General features: G+C 46.5%; 1 protein-coding gene and 1 long non-coding RNA gene across 3 annotated transcripts in view; both read right to left on the reverse strand.

Moving 5' to 3' along the window:
- INPP5J (inositol polyphosphate-5-phosphatase J) overlaps positions 1–3,411 on the reverse strand; it is an 81,897-nt gene extending 78,486 nt beyond the window's left edge. For both annotated transcript variants that reach the window (XM_063913407.1, XM_063913406.1), the window contains exon 1: positions 3,223–3,411. Coding sequence is in view for 1 of the 2 variants with exons in the window: in XM_063913406.1 (XP_063769476.1) it covers positions 3,223–3,288 (66 nt within the window). In the remaining variant the exon portion in view is untranslated. The remainder of the gene's footprint in view (positions 1–3,222) is intronic.
- Positions 3,412–4,110: 699 nt separating this feature from the next.
- Positions 4,111–24,120, reverse strand: LOC134889847 (uncharacterized). The gene is made up of 2 exons (XR_010171295.1): positions 23,416–24,120; positions 4,111–6,672 (listed from the first exon to the last, which is right to left on the reverse strand). It is a non-coding gene; the product is annotated as an uncharacterized LOC134889847 (long non-coding RNA).
- Positions 24,121–24,491: the final 371 nt, after the last annotated feature.

A 24,491-nucleotide genomic window follows, 5' to 3' on the forward strand; every position in this document is an offset into this window, starting at 1 on the left:
ACATGTCGACACAGCCGTACCGACACACCGCAAACACACAGGGAATGCTCTGACAGAGGACAGGACCCCACAAAGCCCTTTGGGGAGACAGAGAGAGAGTATGCCAGCACACACCAGAGCGCTATATAACACAGGGATCCCACTATAAATGAGTGTTTTCCCTTATAGCTGCTTTTTTATATATCAAATATATATATCTATACTGCGCCTAAATTTAGTGCCCCCCCTCTCTTTTTTACCCTTCTGTAGTGTTCAGACTGCAGGGGAGAGCCAGGGAGCTTCCTTCCAGCGGAACTGTGAGGGAAAAATGGCGCCAGTGTGCTGAGGGAGATAGCCCCGCCCCTTTTTCGGCGGACTTTCTCCCGCTTTTTCTGGAATACTGGCAGGGGTAATTTTACATCTATATAGCCTCTAGGACTATATATGATGTAGATTTGCCAGCCAAGGTGTCATATATTGCCCTCAGGGCGCCCCCCCCCCAGCGCCCTGCACCCATCAGTGACCGGAGTGTGAGGTGTACATGAGGAGCAATGGCGCACAGCTGCAGTGCTGTGCGCTACCTTGGTGAAGACCGAAGTCTTCTGCCGCCGATTTTCCGGACCTCTTCGTTGCTTCTGGCTCTGTAAGGGGGACGGCGGCGCGGCTCCGGGAACGAACACCAAGGTCGAGTCCTGCGGTCGATCCCTCTGGAGCTAATGGTGTCCAGTAGCCTAAGAAGCCCAAACTACCACCTGTTAGGTAGGTTCGCTTCTTCTTCCCTTAGTCCAGGCTTTCCCAACCACGGTCCTCAAGGCACACCAACAGTGCATGTTTTAGTGATATCCAGGCTTCAGCACAGATTACTTAATTAGTAGCTCAGTTATTTTGATTTAATCATCTGTGCTGCAGCCTGGATATCACTAAAACCTGCACTGTTGGTGTGCCTCGAGGACCGTGGTTGGGAAAGCCTGCCTTAGTCCCTCGCTGCAGTGAGTCTGTTGCCAGCAGATCTCACTGTAAAATAAAAAACCTAAATATACTTTCTTTCTAGGAGCTCAGGAGAGCCCCTAGTGTGCATCCAGCTCAGCCGGGCACAAGAATCTAACTGAAGTCTGGAGGAGGGTCTTAGTGGGAGGAGCCAGTGCACACCAGTAGTCTAAAGCTTTCTTTATAGTTGTGCCCAGTCTCCTGCGGAGCCGCTAATCCCCATGGTCCTTACGGAGTCCCCAGCATCCACTAGGACGTTAGAGAAAGTTTTGTTAACTGAATCTAGTTGTAACAGGCAGGTTATACACTGTGTTAAATGTATAAAGGGGAGATGTATGAATCCTTCAAGAGAGAGAACGAGTAGAAATTGCCCATAATACCTAACCAGCTTCTAGCTATCATGTATTTATCACAGTCTATAAAGTGACAGAATCTGATTGGTTGCTATGGGAAACTTGTCCACTTTAGCGCAGGGCATATATTACACAATTATATGGGAGATTTACCTAATATCGGTGGATCGCCTATATAATTGTGCTGTGTATTGGCTGGTGCGTTTATCACCTTGCACATATCACTGGTTTATCACTTCCTTATGCCTTCTCCAGGTTAATACATCTGCCCCACTGTGAGATATCACACAGTGGGGTATGGATCATTAGGTTGACCCTAATTAGGTTGACAGTCAATAGGTCAACCCCATATGGTTGACATGGAAAAGGTTAAAATGGTCAAAAGGTCGACAGATAATGGGTATACAATGAAACGATCGTCAGGTACAAAAGGTCGACACATCATTTTGTTTTTGGTGTCATTTTCTCTGTCAAACCCCAATTAGTGTACGGAGTCTTTTTTCATGGCTCGCTTCTATTGCCATTCGTAGTCCACATGGATGATAAAGTATGAAAAAATTGAAAAGACTGAAAAAAAAGCCCTTAAAAAGTTGTGTCAATCATATGTGTGTCGACCATTTTGTCATGTAGACCATTTGAACCTGTCGACCTTTGGTACCTTTCGACCATAAGCACTGTCGACCTTTTATTTACATGTCGACCATTTAGTGGTCGACCTTTTTACTGTCGACCTATAGACCGGATACCCTCAAAGCTGGGTTACAGGCTGTCAGATGCAATGTCTCTTGGTCTGACGAGCAATACTCTGTATGCCCAGCATATCTCTCTCCAAGGTTTGATACATCTCCCCCTAAGTCTCCAGACCATGTTTTAAAACACTGTCAGTGTCTGGTAGTATGAGGTTGATAATATGGTATGTACTTGTTGTTATAGTCCAGCAACTGTACTGAAAACTCCACTTCTTTACAGCTAGTAATAAGTAACCACATTTCTAATGTTATTTGTTGCTCTGCAATATACCCTTCAGTTCACACAGTATTTCACACAGTAGGGGGCATAGAGCCGCAGTGTGCTACCTCCTTATCTGAGTCACACTTGTCCTCTGCAAATAATGTTTCTATAAATAAACTTTCAGCTTTCCCAACAATCCTGCTGGTATGAGCTGGTGACATTAAGCAGAGCAGGAGGAATAGTGACAAGGTGAAAGGTGTTGCAATGACAGAAAAGTATACAGAATTCCGAGACAGCAAAAGTGTGACAAAGGAATCTACAAAGGGGACAGCATGAGGACATGGAGATGATGGAAAGAAGATGCAATGAGCATGAGAATCAGTACTTTGTATAGCTACGTTGGTGCATACAGTAATGCAAGCTATTTGTATGATTGTGGAGTATAACACTAGGCATCTGCTTAGATATGTAACTGTCAACCAGTGAATAACACTGACTTGTACTCAGTGGTAATGTCATTAGCTGGTGTTCACAGTGATGTGCAATACATTATCACCCCCCTCTGCATGCCCAAGGTCAGGGTCTGTCTAGTGATGTGCAGATTTGCATGCATATAAAATGCACAGCTATGTAACACACTGTAGTCAGCCTCTTAGCAACGCTGTCACTTTTCATGGCTCCAGATGCTGACTAGACATGTTTCTGTAAAGCAGACAGCGCGGACTTTCAATACAATTAAATGTGATGAATGCACATAGCTATGAACATCTGTGGGTAGTCCTAATAATAATGCATGTTATGATATGAGCAGTAGCCACGGTTACAATAGTGTGCTGCAGAGCTCCCTTCTAGATCAGCAGATATATTTATTTTAGTCTCTAGTGCATGGTACAACCTATCATTACACAAGGTTAGGAGATCACCATGTGACAGTGGGTGTGATAGAAGTTACCTGTGTGCCAGCGCCATCATGTGCCCTGTATGTCCTCCCGTGGTACCTGTGCTCTGCTGCTGCCATAGCTGCTGCTGCCCAGCAGATGCTCTCTTCCTCCTCCTCCGTCTCCCTGGCTGGCAGCCCCTCACTAGCAGGTGACGTCAGGGTATCAACCTGCAGGAGGATTTTAAAGGGACAGGCAGCTGAATCCCATGACCTGCTCTTGTCACATACCAAGTGGGAAATAATAACACAACATTCTCCAGTCCTGTAAATCATTAACACAAAGGTTTTATTTGTTTTGTTTTACAATGGCAACTATTGCCTTTATATTTTGTAAATCCTTTGCATCCAACACTACTAGGGTTAAACATAGCCAGCAGGACTATTTAACCTAAACTCTCACCTGCCGCTGCATAGCTGATGAGGCCCTCTGCATAGGAAACAAGAGCCCTGGGAGGAGACTGGCAGCACTGCTACAGGAAGAGACAATACATGAGGAAACTAGACTTTTCTGCTTTACCCATGAATCTTCACGTTTAGAAACTTTCATCCACATACTGTAATTATATCTCACATAGAATGCATATGTAAGCGCTATCCATCATAGTGCTTGGCAGCCAGGTGTGCTGGCAGAAGCAGGAAACCTCAGTGCTGAACCTTTATTACTTAGAGGTGGCATGCTGACTACTATAATAGACGCATATATTGATCCGGCAGTTTAATTTTATTATAATGACTTTGTACTTGCAAACATTACACAACTGGGTCTCATTGAGAGATAGATGCATTTTTGCTTCATACAGTGAAAGGATATCAGCCTCTTCTTGTACCCCTCGATTTGATGGCCACTGACGTCAGTGAGAGCAATCCTTAAAATTACAGATTATACACGACACCATGTAATTAAGAATCACTCTCCGTTTATTGTTCATAACAATGGTATATAAGGCATCATTGTCTAGGGAGGGATTGGAATGTCCAGGGAGGGGTAGGCAAAAGTAAATACTTTATTGGTTTAACTTTACTGCATAGGAGGGATAAAACAGGCTACATGGGGGGGGATGTAGGATACAGCCTAGTACTTCATCTAGGGGTGGTGATTTCACACAGTTCCCAACAAACTATGGGTGGAGCTATATTCATTTTATGCAATGCAAGCTAAATCCAAGGCAAAAGAAAAAGAAACAATATTTACACAATGCACACTGACAGAGGAGATTTAACCCTTCAATCCCCTCTTAGAATCATGATTGTTATATGACATGATTCTTAAGTGAGGCTCCTTTCTTGTTCCTCCAGTTCTTGAGATATTGGGCATAATCGTCGGGTCCCTTACTATCAGAGGAGGTGACAGGACTGGTGGTTATATCATAGTACATCAGGGCCTTATCAATGCCTTTGGAGGTAAGTTTCTTTCCACAGGGAATTACACAATAAACTATAATGCCTAAAAGAATTAAAGTTACAAGTATGAATATGCTTATTTGCACAAGAGCCTGTTTCCAATTTTCAAACCACCCAAAATATTGGCTCCATGGGTTATCAATACCTGAATTTTTCTTAAGTTCTATGGATAAGGTTTCTAACTTGTTTATGGCTAAAGTAACCTTACCGTTGGGACCAGTGTTGTCAGGAATATATGTACAACAGCCTTCCACCTTACTAATGTAAACACATGTACCGCCTTTTTCTGCTAGAATCATGTCAAGGGCCATTCTATTTTGGAAGGTCATTTGGGAAGTGGCTTCTAGCTGTTCAGCTATACCTTTAAGAGCATCTTTGGTATCATTAACAAATCTTTGTTGATTATAATATATATAATTAATCCAGGCTACGTTTTTATTTACAGTTACTATAGGGAACAATGATTCAAAACCCGCAGCCACCTCATCTCTAGCTTTGAACTCATTTGGAACACCTCTTGGGACCCCTATAGCATCAATGTATACGTGGGGGTCAAAGCTACCTCCTGGGAGTGCTCTTTTCTTTCGATTAGCAGGAGTATTAGAGGGAGGAGTGGGGTCATCGGTGATCATTAGGAGTGGCATTATGACTTTGGCCAGGGCACACTCACCATACCATGGTGTGTCTAATTTACTTCTAAGTTTCATATCCCCACATATGTAATAAATGTCGCCTAATGATCTAGTTTGGTTGACTAAAACAGTTGTTCTTTTATTTGCACAGTACCCTGGTGGGAAGGTTTTTAAATTTCTACCTGTGGTAGTGTTAGATGTGTAACAGGTATAGTTTCCAGGATATATGGTTATGGTGCTTCCTGGGTTGGGATTTTTTGACAATATGGGATATTCCCTTTTCCACATTTCGCACTGACTGTCATTTGTTTTGGTGTCATTAAAAAGGCTGAAAAAACAATGTTCCTGTTCTAGGGGTATATTAAGGGGCACTGTACCTAGGTGGGGCCTAGATTTGCCACAGACATAGCAGTTACTTTTATTATGTTTGCTAGCACTATACTTCATCCATTCTAACCAGAAATTGATGTCAGAGAAACCAGTTTCAATAGCTAGGGTGTCTTTAAAGGTGGGATTGTTAACGGCCATCATATCCTTGAAGGTGGTTATATGAGGTTTCAAGAGGTTGGGGCGTGGTTTAGGGGGCTTGAGCTGGGCATACTTTTCATTGTTAAGCATATCCTGTAACAAGAATGGTGTAAGGGATGGGTTTAAAAAAAAGGATTCACCTAGGACATAGGTGCCTGCATCAGTAGACTGGGGATGTTTTATGCTTAATATGAATTTACTATCACATCTGTTTTGTCTATGAAGGGTAAGACGGGTAAGCAGGGACTCACCATATTTGTCTTTTCTTGAGAGAGCCTCTTTGGGCTGGTATCCATAACTATGGCCAGAATTCCATCCCACTGATCCCCAATACGCACATTTATTTCCCCAATATTTACTAGTAACACAAATATAGGCTTCAGTGGGGGTATTACGTGTACCATACTGATCACACTGCCAGGCATAATGTTTGTTAAGACAGGGAGCAATGGTACAGAAATCTATTTTATAGGCGGCAACCTCAGTATTGGAGGAGTTATACCAAAATGTGTAGGTGCCGGATTTTTGTGTAATGTCTACTTCAGCTGTAGCTTGGCAAGTGAGGACCATTAGGATTATCAACATAGTCCCCAGGATAGAGGTAGGGGACAGGTTCCTCATCCTCCTCTGTTCTTCTGTCTTCGCTAGGTGGGAGGTCAGGGCTGTCTGCCCCCGTTCGTACCTCGCTGGAATCACTTGCTTCCCTCTCTAGGTCTGGTCTAGGAACCTTTTTCACTCGGGATGCATGGATCCAGGTGGGGCTTTCCTCTGTCAGGACTGCTGTTCTGGTTACTGCTACGACCTCTGTCTCTGGACCGTAGGTGAAGTCTCCTGGGTTCTTGTTCCTGGGGAGCACCTTCACCACGACTCTGTCTCCGACTTTAAAGGGGTGTGTAGGTTCCTGTGGATTCAAAGGGTTTTTACAAACAACCTCATGTTCAATTTCATTCAGTTTTGTTATCAGGGACCTGACATACTCTTCTCTGATAAGTTCTAGATCTCCCTCCTGTATTACTAATGGTTTCTTAGCCCAAGGTGTAGGGAAGGGCCTACCCATTAATATTTCAAAGGGGGAGTAACCCAAAGTCTTTTGTGGTGTCATTCTAATTTCTGCCAAGATAATGGGAAGGACTTGCTTCCATTTGTGGAAGGTGCCTCCTGTGGCCTTCCTAAGCTTGTCTTTGAGGGTCCTATTCATGCGTTCTACGACCCCTGAACTCTGCGGGTGATACGGGATGTGGAACTTCCATTCCACCTGCAGGGCCTTTACCAAGGCCTGTGTAATTTTTGCTGTAAAGGCGGAGCCTTTATCACTATTGATTTGCAATGGGCACCCCCATCTGGGGATGATTTCCTGAGTTAGGATCCTAGCAACTGTCTTTGCATCCTCAGATTTAGTGGGGAATACCTCTGGCCATCGAGAGAACATGTCTACAATGACCAGGGCATATTCCTGTTTACCAGTACCTGGGATATGGGTGAAGTCAATTTGCAGGTGTGTAAAGGGTGTGGTGGGGTATTCAAGATGCTGATGTTTTGCCTTGTCAGGGTTGTTGGGGTTGTTTCGCAGGCAAGTGATGCATCTACTGACATACTGATCTACTAATGACTTGGCATCCGTGACATAGAAATCATTACGTAAGAGTAAGGTAGTTGTTGCCTTACTGTGGTGTCCTATGCCATGGTAGTGGGCAATAAACAAGGGTGCACTGGACTGGGGTATACAAGGTTTCCCCTCTTTGCAGATTAATCCTGTTTTAGGATTCTTCTGCAAAACTGGGTAAGTCCAGTCAGCTAGGTCGGCAGTGGAGGCTGAGGCCTGTAACTGGGTGATCAGGTAATGGTTGTCGAGAGCTGGGGGGGTCATGATGGACATGTGGGCCTGGGTGATGGGCTGTGAGGCTGCATGTTTGGCAGCAGAGTCAGCAAGGGCATTTCCAAGGGAGACTGCATCCTTTCCCCCCGTGTGTGCCCTGCAATGGAGGATTGCAATGTCAGAGGGTAAGGTTATGGCATGCAGAAGGTCAGAGATGAGTTGGGCATGTGATATGCCTTTTCCATCAGCTCCAAGGAAACCACGGCGTTGCCAAATGACCCCATGGTCATGCACGACGCCGTACCCGTATTTGGAGTCAGTGTAGATGGTGACTGGTTTATTCCGGTAAAGGTGACAAGCCCTTGTGAGAGCAATGAGCTCTGCAGCCTGTGCTGACTGGTAAGGAATGGGCTGTGCTTCCAGAATAATGTCAGGGAGAGTGACAATAGCATAACCCGCTTGGTACGTGGTGTCATTGGGTCTGCTACAGGAACCATCTACAAAAATGACATCCGCGTCGGGGACAGGGACAGGGGACATGTCCAGTCTGGGGGATGTTTCTGACTCAATGGAGGCTGAGCAGTCATGGGGTTCAGGAGGGTGGTCTTCAGGACCTTTGAGCCCCAGGAGAGCGTTGAGAATGGGTGCAGGACCTGAAGAGTTGGTGGCATACTTAATGGTGAGGGAGGGGTTGTTCAAAAGGAGAACCTCATATCCACTAAGGCGCTGAGCTGACATGTGTTGTGTGTGTAACCCTTTTAAAATGGTTAGAACATCATGAGTGGTGTGAAGTATTGTTGTGTGGCCTAGGGTGAGTGTGGTGGCCATTTCAGTTACCATTGCACAGGCTGCAAGTGCCCTGAGGCAAGCAGGCATACCTTGCACAGTGACAGGCATTACTTTGGAAAAAAATGCCACTGGGCGCAACTTTCCTCCATGAAACTGTGTGAGCACCCCCGCCATGGTTTTACAATTGTCCCTTGCAAACAAATGAAAAGGTAGTACATAGTTGGGGAGGCCAAGTGCCGGACTTTTCATTAACATACACTTTAAGCTTTCATATGCAGTTAACATTTCTTGTGACCATTGTACAATATTAGGTTTGTCTTTCAGTGTGGCTTGTCTCAAAATGTTATCATAATAGGAACAATCAGATATCCACTGTCTGCAGTAATTTACCATACCCAGAAAAGACAGCAGTTCTCTCTGGGTAGTTGGGGTGACCAGGCCCAATACAGACTGAATGCGCTGTGGACTGACTTTCCTTTCCCCCTGAGTGAGCACAAAACCTAAGTAATCCACATGCTTCTTACACCATTGCATTTTTGTTTTGGACACCTTGTGTCCACATTCACAGAGCCAGTTTAACAGTGATATACCATCCTCCCGGCAGGCCTCCTCAGTTTGACTACAGAGCAGCAGATCATCTGCATACTGTAGCAGGACTGAACCATGGTGAGGTTGCCAGGGCCCCAATGTGGCCTGGAGTACAATGCTATAGACAACGGGTGCGTCAATATAGCCCTGGGGTAAACGACACCAGGTGAGTTGCTTGCCCTCAAAAGAAAATGCAAAAAGTAACTGTGTCTGTGCATCCACTGGAATGCTAAAAAATGCATTTTTTAAATCAATCACAGAAAAAATTGCAGCATCTGCAGGGATAGCTGAAATGAGTGAGTTAATGTCAGGTACAATGGGTGCTATGGGCACAATGAGTTGGTTAATTGCCCTGAGGTCTTGTACAAACCTTACACTACCATCTGACTTAGCAACAGGGTTGACTGGTGTGCAGTAAGGTGAGATTATGTGTCTGAGAATGCCTTGTTGGAGAAACTGTTGTATCATTGGTCTAAGACCTTCAACCTTCTCTTGTGACAAGGGGTATTGCTTTTGATAGACAGGTTGTGTGTCAGGTTTCAGGGTTGCTCTATATGGTGTGCAAGGAATGAGGCCAGTGTCATAGGGACCCTCCGACCATAGAGCAGGGTTCACTTTGTCAAAATCAGGTGTAATGTCTGTTGCCTCCCACACCGGTAGGTGTGGGGACTCGACCTCCAGGCCACTGCTAGTGGGTGAAGGGAGAATGGAGATTTCGAGTTTGCTAAGAAGATCCCTTCCCAGAAGATTAATTGGACATTCAGGTATTACAGTGAAATTGTGTTTACCCATATACGTGCCTCCCGTGGTTCTGACACTAAGGGCATCTGTCAGGTAAGCATCTGTGGGTATCCCATTGATTCCCATTGAAGGAGCAGTCTTTTCCAAATGACCATCGTACAGGTCGACACACAAAACACTAGTAGTTGCCCCGCTATCTACCAGGAAAGGGATTGCTCTCTTTCCTATAATCAAGGTTAGTAGCGGTGGGTCCTTCCAGTGTCTGGTGAGTTGGGCAAAGGCTGGGATACCCTCCTCCGGGCCCCGTCAGTGGGAGGGGTCCTGCCAGTCAACTCGGAATCGGACATGATCCTGAAAGGGGTTGTTGTGTGACTGTCGGGGATGATCCCGGGAGGGAGCCGGAGCTTGGGGCTGTCGGTGGTTTTGTGGGGGACAAGGGCAATCCCTTGCCCAGTGATCGTCCCTTCCACAGTTGAAGCAGGAGGTTTGTTTCCTGCTGGCAGAGTCAGGGGGGTGGGGTGGCCTGGCTTGTGGGTTTTGATATCGGGCTGGATTGCGGGGTGGGCCAGTAAAGTGCTGCTGGCGTCTATCTCCCCGGTTTCTGTGATTTTGGTAATTATGAGTTGGGGCATTCTGCAAGGGTTTTTTTAACATCAAAGCATCCTGCAGCTTCCTTTTCATATAAGTGCTTTTCAAATTCCTTAATATTATCAGAGGTCCAGGAAGAAACACCTTGCTTAACAGGGACCATAACAGATGGCAACAAGTTATTTACAAAGGTAGAAATTAGTAAATGGTCTGTATCTACAAGAGTAAGACCTGCATCTTCAGACCAACACTTTTTAAACCTCTTCCAAAACTCAGTGACAGTTTCAGTGGGCTTTTGTTTACATGCTACGGCAATGGGAAGAGAAGCCCGGGTTTTAAAAATCTCTTTCATATGGGTCTCAATTTCCTTCCACATCTCCGTTACACCGTCCCCAGTATTGAGAGGGTAGCGAACGGCATCGTTAAGGATGGTAGGAGTGTTTATGGTGGGAATCTTTTTCCAATCCCACCCGTTGTAATGGTCTATAACCCCATCTATGATCAGCTTCATATCTTCTTGAGTATAGCTGCGTCCTGTGCAAGCCTTTTTCAAGTAAGCTATGCAGCCGTCGGGTGCAACAGTGGGTTTGGGACAGTTCTTAACAATTCTGTCTAAATCCTCTATTTCAATGGGTTTCTTTAACAACTGATCCCCTACTGTCATGAAGGGCAGGTGGGTGGCGACACCGAGGAAACCAGTGCCGGATCGCGTTGTGGAGGGGGTGAGAGGGTTGTCAGTAGCAATAGTTAAGTCAGCGTTGCGGCGGGAGGCGGTTTGTCTGTTAGGAGTAGGGGCACTAGGGGCGGGGGTGGTTACGTCTATGTGGAGGGTACTGTCAGGGGGGGCTATTCCTCCTGAGCCTCCTTCTCCTTCCCCTTCCCCTCCTCCCCCTCCCCTTTGCATCGGCATTCGTGACAAAGCAACTGAGCTTCCTTCTCCTTCCCCTTCCCCTCCTCCCCCTCCCCTTTGCATCGGAATTCGTGACAAAGCAACTGCAGCTAACAGATCTGTGTCTTTTAAGGAGGGGTATAGGGGATTGTAAGGCGGGGGAGAAGAATTTTTCAGAAACTTGTTGCTTCTAAATTCCTCAGCTTTATGCAGTCTGGAAGTTACAGATTTTATTCTACGCTGTTTCTGCTTGATATTCTTGTCATACCAATGAGGTGCTATCGTGAGCCATTGCTCTCCTCCAGCACGCATATATGTCATGTCCCATTGTGGGTCATGATCGTACCATGGCCAGGCTTCCTTGTCTTCCAGACAAAGACCTTTGACCATGTCCATATAAAAGGGATAATTAATACCGTCACGGGGGAATGGACTGGGGCTGCCAACTTTCTCTGTCCATCCTGCTAAGTTATCCACCCAAGGGTTAACTAAATAATAATCTGTGGTGGAGTTACGGGCAACATATTCCTTACATGTTTCTCCTGGTAAAGGTGGGGGGTAAATGACTGTCTTACTCTGACCCCCTCCCATAGTAAAGAATACAATCTACACCAGCTTTCTACGCAATTTCTACAACAACTTATAACAACTGTCTATGCAATATCACAACAAAAATGCAGTTTAAAAAAAAACCTTCTATACAACTTCACAACAAAAAGACTTTCTATGCAATTTACAAAAACTTTCTATGCATGCATTAGTTAACACCAGTTAATTAGTCATTGACAATATCACAATATTATCTGTATAATGAGAACATGAAATCTTTTGACGGGTACGCTTACCTTCGTACAAGATGTCAGAAAAAATACAGCGTTTTAAACAGGAAGCAAGAAAAGTGTTTTGAGTAAAGATATCTGGCAGACGAAAACTTACCAGCCGTCTGGACCAAACATAAGAACTTATCACACTACAAACATACAAGAATATAGGCGATCAAATCGGGGTATTTTCTACGTTACGTATAGACCCCAGGTCTATTTTTTAAGTATCCCAGATACTAACGTCTTTGGAGAATTGCGCTTTTCTCAGACGTATCTTTAAGTCCCAGACATTAAAGATTATATGGTATCCCTGATACCTGTTTTATGTTTTTACATAAAACTTCGTAATATTAAGTCCCGGACTTAAATATTACCTTGTCACGTGTTCCCGGAACACGGAGCGAGTTCAAATTCAGTGTTTGAACGCAATCCCTTACGGAAAAGACAGACAATGAATTCTCTATCTTACCGATTCGGGGGCGATCAACTGAATCCAGGACTGAGCCCCCACTTGAAAGGATATCAGCCTCTTCTTGTACCCCTCGATTTGATGGCCACTGACGTCAGTGAGAGCAATCCTTAAAATTACAGATTATACACGACACCATGTAATTAAGAATCACTCTCCGTTTATTGTTCATAACAATGGTATATAAGGCATCATTGTCTAGGGAGGGATTGGAATGTCCAGGGAGGGGTAGGCAAAAGTAAATACTTTATTGGTTTAACTTTACTGCATAGGAGGGATAAAACAGGCTACATGGGGGGGGATGTAGGATACAGCCTAGTACTTCATCTAGGGGTGGTGATTTCACACAGTTCCCAACAAACTATGGGTGGAGCTATATTCATTTTATGCAATGCAAGCTAAATCCAAGGCAAAAGAAAAAGAAACAATATTTACACAATGCACACTGACAGAGGAGATTTAACCCTTCATACAGATGCAGGAAAAAAACAACAATGCATAAATGGGGACTTTTGTAGAGCTCAGTATCTCCTGATTTATTTATTTATTTTTTTGGGGGGGGGATTGGGAAAAAACTGGAATGTTCCAGACCCCAGAACGGCTAAGCCAGACTGGCTCCCTGCAGTGACCTCTGCCACTGTAGAGCTTGTAGGAGGTGTCCTGTCCAGGGGGTGTCTGTGACAGCTGTCACCGGGGAGGGAGAGCTTACAGCCTCCCCATATGGTCCAAATCGTCTCGGTTTTTACCCCATCTACAGACCATATGAGGAGGCTGTAATCGCTCCCTCAGTGGTGACAACTATCACAGACACCTCCAGGACTGGACACCCCTAGTTGAGGACACACAATACCATACCCTCCAACATTTTACACATAAAAATCCGTACAAATTAGAAAAGGGGGCGTGGCTACACCACTTTTCCAATACTTTCAATGGAAGCTTGGAGAGCTAAAATTCGGTACAGACCATAAAAAAAAGGTACTGTACCTGCTAAAAAGGTACAGTTGGAGGGTATGCACTACAAGCTCCACAGTGGCAGAAGTCGCTGCAGGGAGCCAGTCTGGTCCAGTGTTTAAAGATGTGGACAGTTCCGGTTTTACCCAAACCCTAATATATGCATTTCTGTACTGCACATGTGAACCGTCATTAGATACATTTTCTCACATCTTACCAAAACTACTCCTTGTGCTTGGAGAGGCAAAATGGAGGATAGGTGAGGTGGGAAAGCAAAGGCCAAGTACATTAAGTGGGTGAGCATTGACTGCCCAATATTCATGAAGAGCACGGTGAGGGGAGCTGCTCAGCCGCACCCACCATGTTCCTCAGCCCCTGACTTAAGCATCTGTGGGTGAGTAAATTGAGTGTGTCCCGGGTCCCAGTGAGAGACTATGCGACTATGTGCCTGCTCATGTGCACTGTGCCATTGGCTGTTCTGAGCTGCTCCATATCCCAGAATTGGAACATTTACACAGAGGCACCAGAAACACGGAAAGTAGAATAATCACCAGAACGTTACAGATAGGATTGTGTCGCATAAGAAAGCCTGGAAGCGGAGTACAGAGTGGGAGGAGGAGGTGAGAAAAATATATACTCACCAGAACCTTTCCCTGCATTTTAGCCATATTGATCATCAGCTTTTTCTTTGTTTTGGTTGCTCCTGGTTGTGTGCTGAGGAACTTCCTGGATAGGTCACCTGACACTGCATAAAGCCACGCCCCCCTCTATGAGTTAAATCTGATAGCTTCCTCCCCCTGTGCTTTTAAGTCCGTATTATTGGCCACAGGGCCTAATTCACATGTGGTTGGAGTGAGCATTGCAGCAATGCTTTCATACAGTATGGTAATGCAGGAGGAGGTGTCATGTACTGTATACGTAGATGCCTCCTGCATACATTAGTGATCAGTGCTGCAGCATCGGAATACTTGACTTGAGTGACCCATGGAGTAATACAAGCCGGCTCCTGCAGCTCCGACTAGGAGGCCAGGAAATCTCTGTCTCCCGATGGAGATCCTGGCCTCGATACTCGACCAAAACGGAGGAGACACACCTCCGTTTCGGGAAATGGAGCCTGCTGTTGCCCCCTCCCCCAAACGGTTGCAGACAGTCAATCTCTTGACGTCTGTAGCCGTAATGCGTCCAACGATGCAGGACCCGTACTTCATATGCGCAGTATGAGTCAGACGCATGTGCATTACTTTGCAATATGTGCCTCAGATTCTTCAGAATCTGAATTAGGCCCACAGTGCGGCCCTGACACCAGCTCCATTCAGTGTCTAACTGTGCAGAGGGGAGGCTGAGCTCATACCTGCCTCACCTCTGGTTTCTCCCTGACAGTCCCTGTATTTCCAGTGGAGCACTGCAAATGCATAAATATCTTCCCTGTATTCTAATAATTGTTATAGGCAAAACTCTGGAGTATACTGGAGTATGACAAGTGAGGCTCTGCCGCCCCTGCCTGCACTTCACTGCTGCACACAATTATATACATGTTACATGCACGTTATGTACTAATCTAATGCATTTACTGTATAACATTTGCAGCTTTCCCTGGGCTCTGCTAACAGCTAGCTGTGTAGTATTTAAACTAAACTCTCAGTTACAGTAACTTGAAATGTACTCAAGGGTGCTTATTCACCCAGACAAAAGCGCGAAGTGTGGAACCGTAAAAAGGTAAAGACATAGGGGAGAATAAATATAGGAAGGGTCTGAAATAGGTAGAGGAGCTGAGGGAGCATGTTCATCTGTACCGAGTTCATTCTGCCTATTCATGAAATGAAATGTGTCACAACTGAGGGCCTGAGCTGACGGGAGGCAGCCTCAGTTGTAGGGGCTGAGATGTAACGGAACCTGGGAGGTTGTATCAGACCCCTAGACATGTAAGTAACATGTAGAATAACTGCCCGAAGGCGTGACCACGACAACCAGGATAAAAGTCAATGATGTTTATTATGACATACTCCGTAACACAGCAGCAAATAAGAAAACATAAAACTCAGCAGGGAAATAATACAGTTCCTGGGTACTACAGGGTGGCAAGGACCACAGGGCTCTGGTAGTATGAGATAGTTCTTAATAATCTTCTAGGTGGAAAGTCCTTACCAGGCCCGACTGTAGCAATGGAAATAGCCCAGGATCGTACCAGCTGGAGTTCCAGGAAAAGCTGGGCTGCTGTGGGTAAAACGGCTGCTGTGGATACTGGCTGAAACCAGACTGATGTTGACACGGAGTGAATACTGGCTGGAACCAGTTAAATAATAAATGTAGCTTGAGAGCGATGAAATATGAAGTGATGTTTGGAGCTTGAGAGCGGTGAAATAATAATGCCGGTGATAAATGATAATCTGCAGAAAAGGGTACCGGCACTTTAAGAAGAGCTGACCTCTGCTGGAAGCTGGATGCTGAAAGCAGGTGGATCTGTAGCTGGAAGCAGATGAATCCAAATGGATAGGAGAGTCAGGCTACACCGCAGGTGGAAATGCTGGTGCGGGTCTCTTTAGTGGAAGTGTGGAGATAGGAACTGGAACCTGGAAAACAACCACAGGAGAGAGACAAACTGGAACTAGGTTTGACAACCAAAGCACTGATGCCTTCCTTGCTCAGGCACAGATTACTTATACCTGCAGCAAGGAAGGGATTGGCTAGGCAATTATGCAGATTAACAATGCAGACAGCAGATTGGTGGAAATGAACACATGACAGAATCCAAGATGGCTGCGCCCATGCAGACACTTGGAGGGAAGTTTGGTTTGTAATCCATGTGGGAATTAAAACAGTAATGGCGGCGCCGGCCACAGGAGACAGGAGACGCCAGACTGATAAGTGCACACCTAACCACGCGGGCACAGCGGAGGCCGCGGCTGACGTAATAACCACTCTGACATTCTGCATGTAGAAACTCAGGAACAGCGGCGGAGGCCGCGGGAGACGCCATTCCGGATGTAACAGGCGTTGCGGTGACCGCGTCTCAGAGTGACAGGAGAGGAGGCAAGAATGTGGACATCAGTATAACAGATGGGATCCGGTCCTGGAACGCTGAGCCAGCCTTAGGAGGCATCTGAAGGGTAAGTAATGGCGTCCAGATACCCGGATCGTGACAGCAACCCCCCCCCTTTAGGAGTGGCCCCAGGACACTTCTTTGGCTTTTGAGGAAACTTGGAATGGAATTTCCGGACCAAGGCAGGAGCATGGACATCAGAAGCATTGGTCCATGAGCGTTCCTCAGAGCCGTAACCCTTCCAGTCAATAAGATACTGTAGTTGACCGTAACGGTGACGTGAGTCCAGGATCTTGGCCACTTCATACTCAACGCCTCGTTGAGTTTGGACTTTCGGAGTTGGAGGAAGTGAGGAATGAAACCGATTCAGGATCAGCGGTTTCAACAGGGAAACATGGAATGTCCTGGGTATTTTTAAGAAGGGAGGTAACTGAAGTCTGTAAGCAACAGGATTGATGACTTGCTCAATTTTGAAAGGACCAATGTAGCGAGGTGCAAACTTCATACTGGGAAATCTTAACCTCAAATTCTTCGTGGATAACCATACCCGATCACCCACCTTGAGAGCAGGAACCGCTCTATGCTTCTTGTCCGCAAACTTCTTATACCTGAACGATGCCTTGAGCAGAGCTGCTCGTACACTCTTCCAGTTGTTTGCAAACTGATGCAAGGTGATATCCACTGCTGGAACAGAAGTTTCTGGGAGCGGTTGGAATTCAGGGACTTTAGGGTGGAATCCAAAGGTGGTGAAGAATGGTGTTGAAGAAGATGAGGAATGATACTGATTGTTATGACAGAACTCGGCCCAGGGAAGTAATTGAACCCAGTCATCTTGAGAGGAAGACACATAGATGCGGAGGAAGGCCTCCAAGTCCTGATTCACCCTCTCAGTTTGACCATTGGTCTGAGGATGGTAAGCCGTGGAAAACTTTAGTTTGACTTGGAGGACTTGACATAAACTTCGCCAGAATTTGGCTGTGAATTGAACTCCTCGATCTGAGATAATTTCTTCAGGCAGACCGTGGAGTCGGAAGATCTCTTGTATGAACACTTGAGCCAACTTGGAAGCTGACGGAAGACCGGTGAGAGGAATGAAGTGTGCCATCTTGGTGAACCGGTCAACTACCACCCAGATGGTATTAAACTTGTTGCACATGGGTAAGTCTGAAATGAAATCCATCGACAGATGGGTCCATGGTCGACGGGGAACAGATAATGGAACCAGTTGCCCCGCAGGCGACTGGCGGGATACTTTATGTTGGGCACACTTTGGGCAAGATGCAATAAACTCGGTGACGTCCTTTTTCAGAGTTGGCCACCAATAGGACCTAGAGATAACCTCCAGGGTTTTTTGGATACCTGTATGTCCGGCAAAACGGGAAGCATGGGCCCAATGCATGAGCTTCCTCCTTAGCACCGGCTTCACAAAACTTTTCCCTAGTGGGGGCGTAGAGTCCATCCCTACCGTGGAGAATGCCAACGGATTAATAATAGGATGCTTGTCTGAAGACTCCGACTCATTTTCTTGCTCCCATGAGCGGGAAAGGGCATCGGCCTTACGATTCTGAGAACCCGGACAGAACTGGAGTTTAAAGTCGAACCTGGAAAAGAAAAGTGCCCATCTGGCCTGACGAGGGTTGAGACATTGTGCGCCTTTCAGATATAAAAGATTCTTGTGGTCCGTAAGTATGGTGATTGAATGAGAAGCTCCCTCCAACAGATATCTCCACTCCTCTAGAGCGAGCTTGATGGCTAGCAACTCCTGGTCGCCAATGGCATAGTTGCGCTCAGCTGGGGAGAACTTCCGGGAGAAGAAACTGCAAGGGTGTAAATGGCCATCTTTAGCCCTCTGAGATAACACCGCTCCTACTCCAACGGAGGAGGCATCCACCTCTAAGATGAAAGGAGAGTCGATGTCGGGCTGTTTCAAAACTGGTGCAGAGATGAACCGTTGTTTTAAAAGATGAAAAGCTTGCGTAGCTTCTTCAGACCACTTGGACGGGTTAGCACCCTTCTTAGTTAATGCAGTAATAGGCGCCACAATGGTGGAAAAGTCTCGTATAAACTTTCTGTAATAATTGGCGAACCCTAAGAACCTCTGGACCCCTTTGAGGGTTAAGGGTATCGGCCAATTCTGAATTGCTTGTAGTTTCTCAGGATCCATCTCTAGTCCGGAACCGGACACAATGTAACCCAGAAACGGAATGGACTTGACTTCAAAGACGCATTTCTCTAATTTGCAATAGAGATGATTGACACGGAGACGGGACAGAACCTCTTTTACCCAAAAACGATGTTCCTCTAAATTGTTGGCAAAAATGAGGATATCATCTAAATAGACCACGACATGACGGTATAAAATGTCTCTGAAGATCTCATTGACAAAATGCTGGAAGACAGCTGGAGCATTGCTCAATCCGAAGGGCATGACGAGGTACTCATAATGTCCGTCACGGGTGTTAAAGGCGGTCTTCCACTCGTCACCCTCACGGATCCGGATGAGATTGTATGCACCTCTCAAGTCCAGCTTTGTGAAGATGGTAGCTCCGCTAACTCTGTCAAAGAGCTCAGTAATCAGGGGTAGTGGATAGCGGTTCTTGATGGTAATGTCGTTCAGACCTCTGTAATCGATGCACGGCCGCAGACCACCATCTTTTTTCTTTACGAAAAAAAACCTGCGCCGGCTGGAGAAGAGGAAGGTCGAATGAACCCCTTTGCTAGGTTCTCTTTAATGTATTCCTCCATAGAATGCGTCTCAGGCAGAGACAACGGGTAAGTTCGGCCTCGAGGTGGAACCTTCCCTGGAACGAGATCAATCGGGCAGTCCCATTCTCTATGAGGAGGAAGGATATCAGCAGAAGCTTTACTGAACACATCCGTGAAATCTTGATATGGAGGAGGTGGAACATCAGACGACCTGGAGGAGGAAGAACAGACAGGCAATACTTTAAACAAACATGTCTCAGCACAGGAGGGACCCCATGCCAGAATCTGCGTAGTCGTCCAATCAATGGATGGATTGTGAAGACGGAGCCATGGAAGGCCCAGGACCACAGGATGTGTGGCTCTTGGAATCACTAAAAAAGAAATAAATTCGGAATGAAGAACTCCCACTCTCAGACGAACTGGTAGAGTCCTTAGGGAAATAACTGCATCAAAAATCTTGCTGCCATCCACGGCAGTTAAGGAGATGGACGAAGGAAGTCTCTCGGTGGATAGGGACCACCGTTTAACATAGGCTTCGGTAATAAAGTTCCCAGCTGCTCCGGAATCAAGGAGGGCAATGACGTTCCGGTAACGTTGAGCAATTTGGAGCGACACTGGGAGATTACAATCATGAGGAGATGGAGAGGAGATCATTACTCCTAGCCGGCCCTCTCCTGGGCGAGCTAGGATTTGGAGTTTTCCCGGGCGTTTGGGACAGGCATTAATGGTGTGAGACGCAGCTGCACAATAAAGACAAAGAGACTCAGAGAGACGTCTTCGGCGCTCAGCAGGAGTTAAACGGGAACGGCCAATTTGCATGGGCTCGTCTTTAGATGGTGACAGTTGGCGAGGAGGAGGAGCAGAAGATTTTGGAGCAGATGATCTTCCACGCTCAGTTGCTCTCTCTCTGAAACGTAAATCAACTTTCGTGCAGAGTGAGATTAGCTCATCTAACTTGGAAGGTAAGTCTCTGGTAGCTAACTCATCTTTAATACGCTCAGATAAGCCATGCCAAAATGCAGCATACAGGGCCTCGTCATTCCATGCCAGTTCGGATGCCAGGATCTGGAACTGTATAAGATATTGTCCTACAGTACGTGATCCCTGGCGTAAACGGAGAATCTCAGATGAAGCTGAAGTTACCCGGCCTGGCTCGTCGAAGATACGCCTGAATGTTGACACGAATGCAGTGTAGGAGGATAGCAGGGTGTCGGACCTCTCCCATAACGGTGATGCCCAATCAAGGGCTGAGCCACTGAGAAGAGAAATAATGTAGGCAATTTTAGTACGGTCACTGGGAAAATTGCCAGGTTGTAGCTCAAAATGAATTTCACACTGGTTGAGAAATCCCCTGCAGAATCTTGGAGATCCGTCAAATTTTGCTGGCGTTGGAAGATGAAGACGGGGAGCAGAAATGGGTAAGGTGGGTGGGGTTATAGCTGGAGTCACTGTGGTTGACGCACTGGACGCGCCTGATCCACGGAGGGTTGTCTGAATCCCATCCAGCCGAGTAGAGAGATCCTGGAGACAGCGGACGATGTGGCCCTGTGCAGCCTCCTGATGTTCAAGTCGGGCTGCCAGTTCTTGCATCGGCCTGGCCGCTTGATCCTGGTCTCCGGCTGGATTCATATGGTCAGTGCTTACTGTCACAACCGAGGGCCTGAGCTGACGGGAGGCAGCCTCAGTTGTAGGGGCTGAGATGTAACGGAACCTGGGAGGTTGTATCAGACCCCTAGACATGTAAGTAACATGTAGAATAACTGCCCGAAGGCGTGACCACGACAACCAGGATAAAAGTCAATGATGTTTATTATGACATACTCCGTAACACAGCAGCAAATAAGAAAACATAAAACTCAGCAGGGAAATAATACAGTTCCTGGGTACTACAGGGTGGCAAGGACCACAGGGCTCTGGTAGTATGAGATAGTTCTTAATAATCTTCTAGGTGGAAAGTCCTTACCAGGCCCGACTGTAGCAATGGAAATAGCCCAGGATCGTACCAGCTGGAGTTCCAGGAAAAGCTGGGCTGCTGTGGGTAAAACGGCTGCTGTGGATACTGGCTGAAACCAGACTGATGTTGACACGGAGTGAATACTGGCTGGAACCAGTTAAATAATAAATGTAGCTTGAGAGCGATGAAATATGAAGTGATGTTTGGAGCTTGAGAGCGGTGAAATAATAATGCCGGTGATAAATGATAATCTGCAGAAAAGGGTACCGGCACTTTAAGAAGAGCTGACCTCTGCTGGAAGCTGGATGCTGAAAGCAGGTGGATCTGTAGCTGGAAGCAGATGAATCCAAATGGATAGGAGAGTCAGGCTACACCGCAGGTGGAAATGCTGGTGCGGGTCTCTTTAGTGGAAGTGTGGAGATAGGAGCTGGAACCTGGAAAACAGAGAGACAAACTGGAACTAGGTTTGACAACAAAAGCACTGACGCCTTCCTTGCTCAGGCACAGATTACTTATACCTGCAGCAAGGAAGGGATTGGCTAGGCAATTATGCAGATTAACAATGCAGACAGCAGATTGGTGGAAATGAACAGATGACAGAATCCAAGATGGCTGCGCCCATGCAGACACTTGGAGGGAAGTTTGGTTTGTAATCCATGTGGGAATTAAAACAGGAATGGCGGCGCCGGCCACAGGAGACAGGAGACGCCAGACTGATAAGTGCACACCTAACCACGCGGGCACAGCGGAGGCCGCGGCTGACGTAATAACCACTCTGACATTCTGCATGTAGAAACTCAGGAACAGCGGCGGAGGCCGAGGGAGACGCCATTCCGGATGTAACAGGCGTTGCGGTGACCGCGTCTCAGAGTGACAGGAGAGGAGGCAAGAATGTGGACATCAGTATAACAGATGGGATCCGGTCCTGGAACGCTGAGCCAGCCTTAGGAGGCATCTGAAGGGTAAGTAATGGCGTCCAGATACCCGGATCGTGACAAAATGGCTAGACCAAAGAAATCAAATCCGACTTCATTTGATCTAAAATAGGGGGGAAATTAGCCTGAAATAGCTAGTGGGTATGGCGGATAGAGTGAATTAAATCTATGGCTCTCCTAGTATTGTCAGATGCCTAACGACTAGGAGTGAAACCCACATGATCTGGGTGGACCAGATGTGTAAGAAAAGGGGCTAAACGATTGGTCTAAATTTTTGCATACGTTTTACAGTCTACATTTAGCAATGAAATCAACCTGTAATGAAAGCATAGTGTGGGGTCTCTGTCAGGTTTTGGAAATTGTGATATCAAAAGAAAAAATGGGAGACTGCGCTCACTGGCAGGGCCGGATCTAGGGGGGGGGGGTGAAGGGGGCGAACGCCCCCCCTAACACAGTCATAGCCACGCCCACTTTTGAGCAGAAGAGAGCTCTCCTGGGAGAGCCTGAAGCAGAACGATGTGCTGCAGCTTATAACACAGCAGCACAGAGGAGCCAGGAGAGCAAGGGTTACAGAGCATTTGCCCCTCACTTGCTGGTGTGTGGGTACTAGGGCTAATAAATACAATTACCCCATAGCACAGTCACATGTATATAGAACAAGCACAAAGCTCTATCTCAGTCTCACTCAAATAGTTATCAGAATTTAGAGAGGAGGAGTTAGGATTGCTGATGGGAGGAGTTGGGACTGTAGAGGGAGGAGTCAAGATTAAACAGTAAACCGCCCCCCCCTAAAGAAAAGTCTAGATCCGTCCCTGCTCACTGGTGGGGGAGGGAAATGTAGGGAATTGGTGCTGCTAGACCTGGAGGTGTCCAACCTCCTACTGAATTATGAATTGGATATGGTCAGCGCACTCAGATGTGAGGATGTGTGTGAAGATTTGAAGGCTGAGAGGAGGGGGGAGGGGGGGAGGAATATTGATTTAGTCAATGACTGTGTGTGAAATGATTAAAGAAATGAGGACTATGTTTGTACTGATTTGAGATCTGATATTTGTGGGTAAAAAAGTCTCTATCAGGTGTGTCATGCAGACCACCCTTTGTACAGTATACCCTCCTAAACGGTATACCATGATCTGGATTGACCCCTGATGGGTGAATGTCAGGTGTTCCTGTTAGGGCACCTTTACCATAGGTGGATATGACCTATGTATTTAGTATGAGTATAATAGTTTATCAGTGTTCGTGGGGTATGAGACTGTTGCGGCGTTCCGCTAGTCTGACCCTTGTATTGCTGATGTCTATGTGCACCACTATGAGGAAAACAGGTTACAGGCTTGGTTCTTTTACTTACCGCCGGGGGTGCGTTCAGCGCGCCTGTGCCGGCTCAGCTTCCGTGCCTGTATCCTCCAGTGCTGTTGTCTACCAGTCCGTGGTGTCTCGAACACCGTGCGGTGCAGCAGCTGCTGCACTCGCCTGCTTAGGGTCCTGTTGGTCACTTCCTGGTAGCAGCGTCACGGGTTTTGGAAATTACCACTATATCGACTTGTGCAGAGGAATTCTATGACTCTTTATACTCTCAGGATGAAACGAATTTCAGCAATAAATCTATATTTTGGGATTGGCTACAGACTACTAAAATGCAGTTTGATTACCTCCTCCAGTGGATTACTTCTGCTGAGGTATTCCAAGCGATCAATGGTTTGAAACCCCAGCTTTTTGCCGTGGAACTGGAGCCATTGGTTGTTACCTTCTAAATTGAAGTATCTTGGTATTTACATCCTAGCCAAGTTGTCTCAACTTTCTTCCAAGATTGAAAAAATAGGTACCCAGCTTTCTAATTGGGTGGATCTCCCCTTTCTCTCCTGGGTCGAGTGGCAGTGGTTAAGGGCATACTGTTACCTACACGGTCTTATTCCCTATATATGCTCCCCCATCACAGTCTCTAGATCTGATGCCATGCCTAAGCTCTTCCTTTATTTGGAAATGTAAGAAATCATGCTTGCCTCGGCAGTGAGCTTTTTTCCCTAAGCATCAGGATGGCCTGGGTGTCCCCGATGTCTTTGCCTTTGTTTGCTTGGCTCTTTTTCTGTAAACTCACTGACTGGCTTCTCATAGTTATTTATTAACAGGGTTTTTTTTTATGTAGTGCTGCATACTACGTTGCGCTTCATTATTTAAAACAACAGTGAGGAAACAAAACTGGGTAACAACACACAGATGGGTGGTCTTCAGTTTGCCGGCTGTCGGGATTCCGGCGCACAGTATACCGGCGCCGGAATCCCGACACCCAACATACTGACACTTTTTCTCACTCTTGGGGGTCCACGACCCCCCTGGAGGGGGAATAGACAGCGTGGCGCACGTAGCACCCCACCGTGCCCGCAACGTGGCGAGCTCAGCAAGCCGCAAGGGGCTCATTTGCGCTCG

Source organism: Pseudophryne corroboree, chromosome 1 (assembly GCF_028390025.1).
Source record: "Pseudophryne corroboree isolate aPseCor3 chromosome 1, aPseCor3.hap2, whole genome shotgun sequence".
Classification (NCBI taxonomy): Eukaryota; Metazoa; Chordata; class Amphibia; order Anura; family Myobatrachidae; genus Pseudophryne; species Pseudophryne corroboree.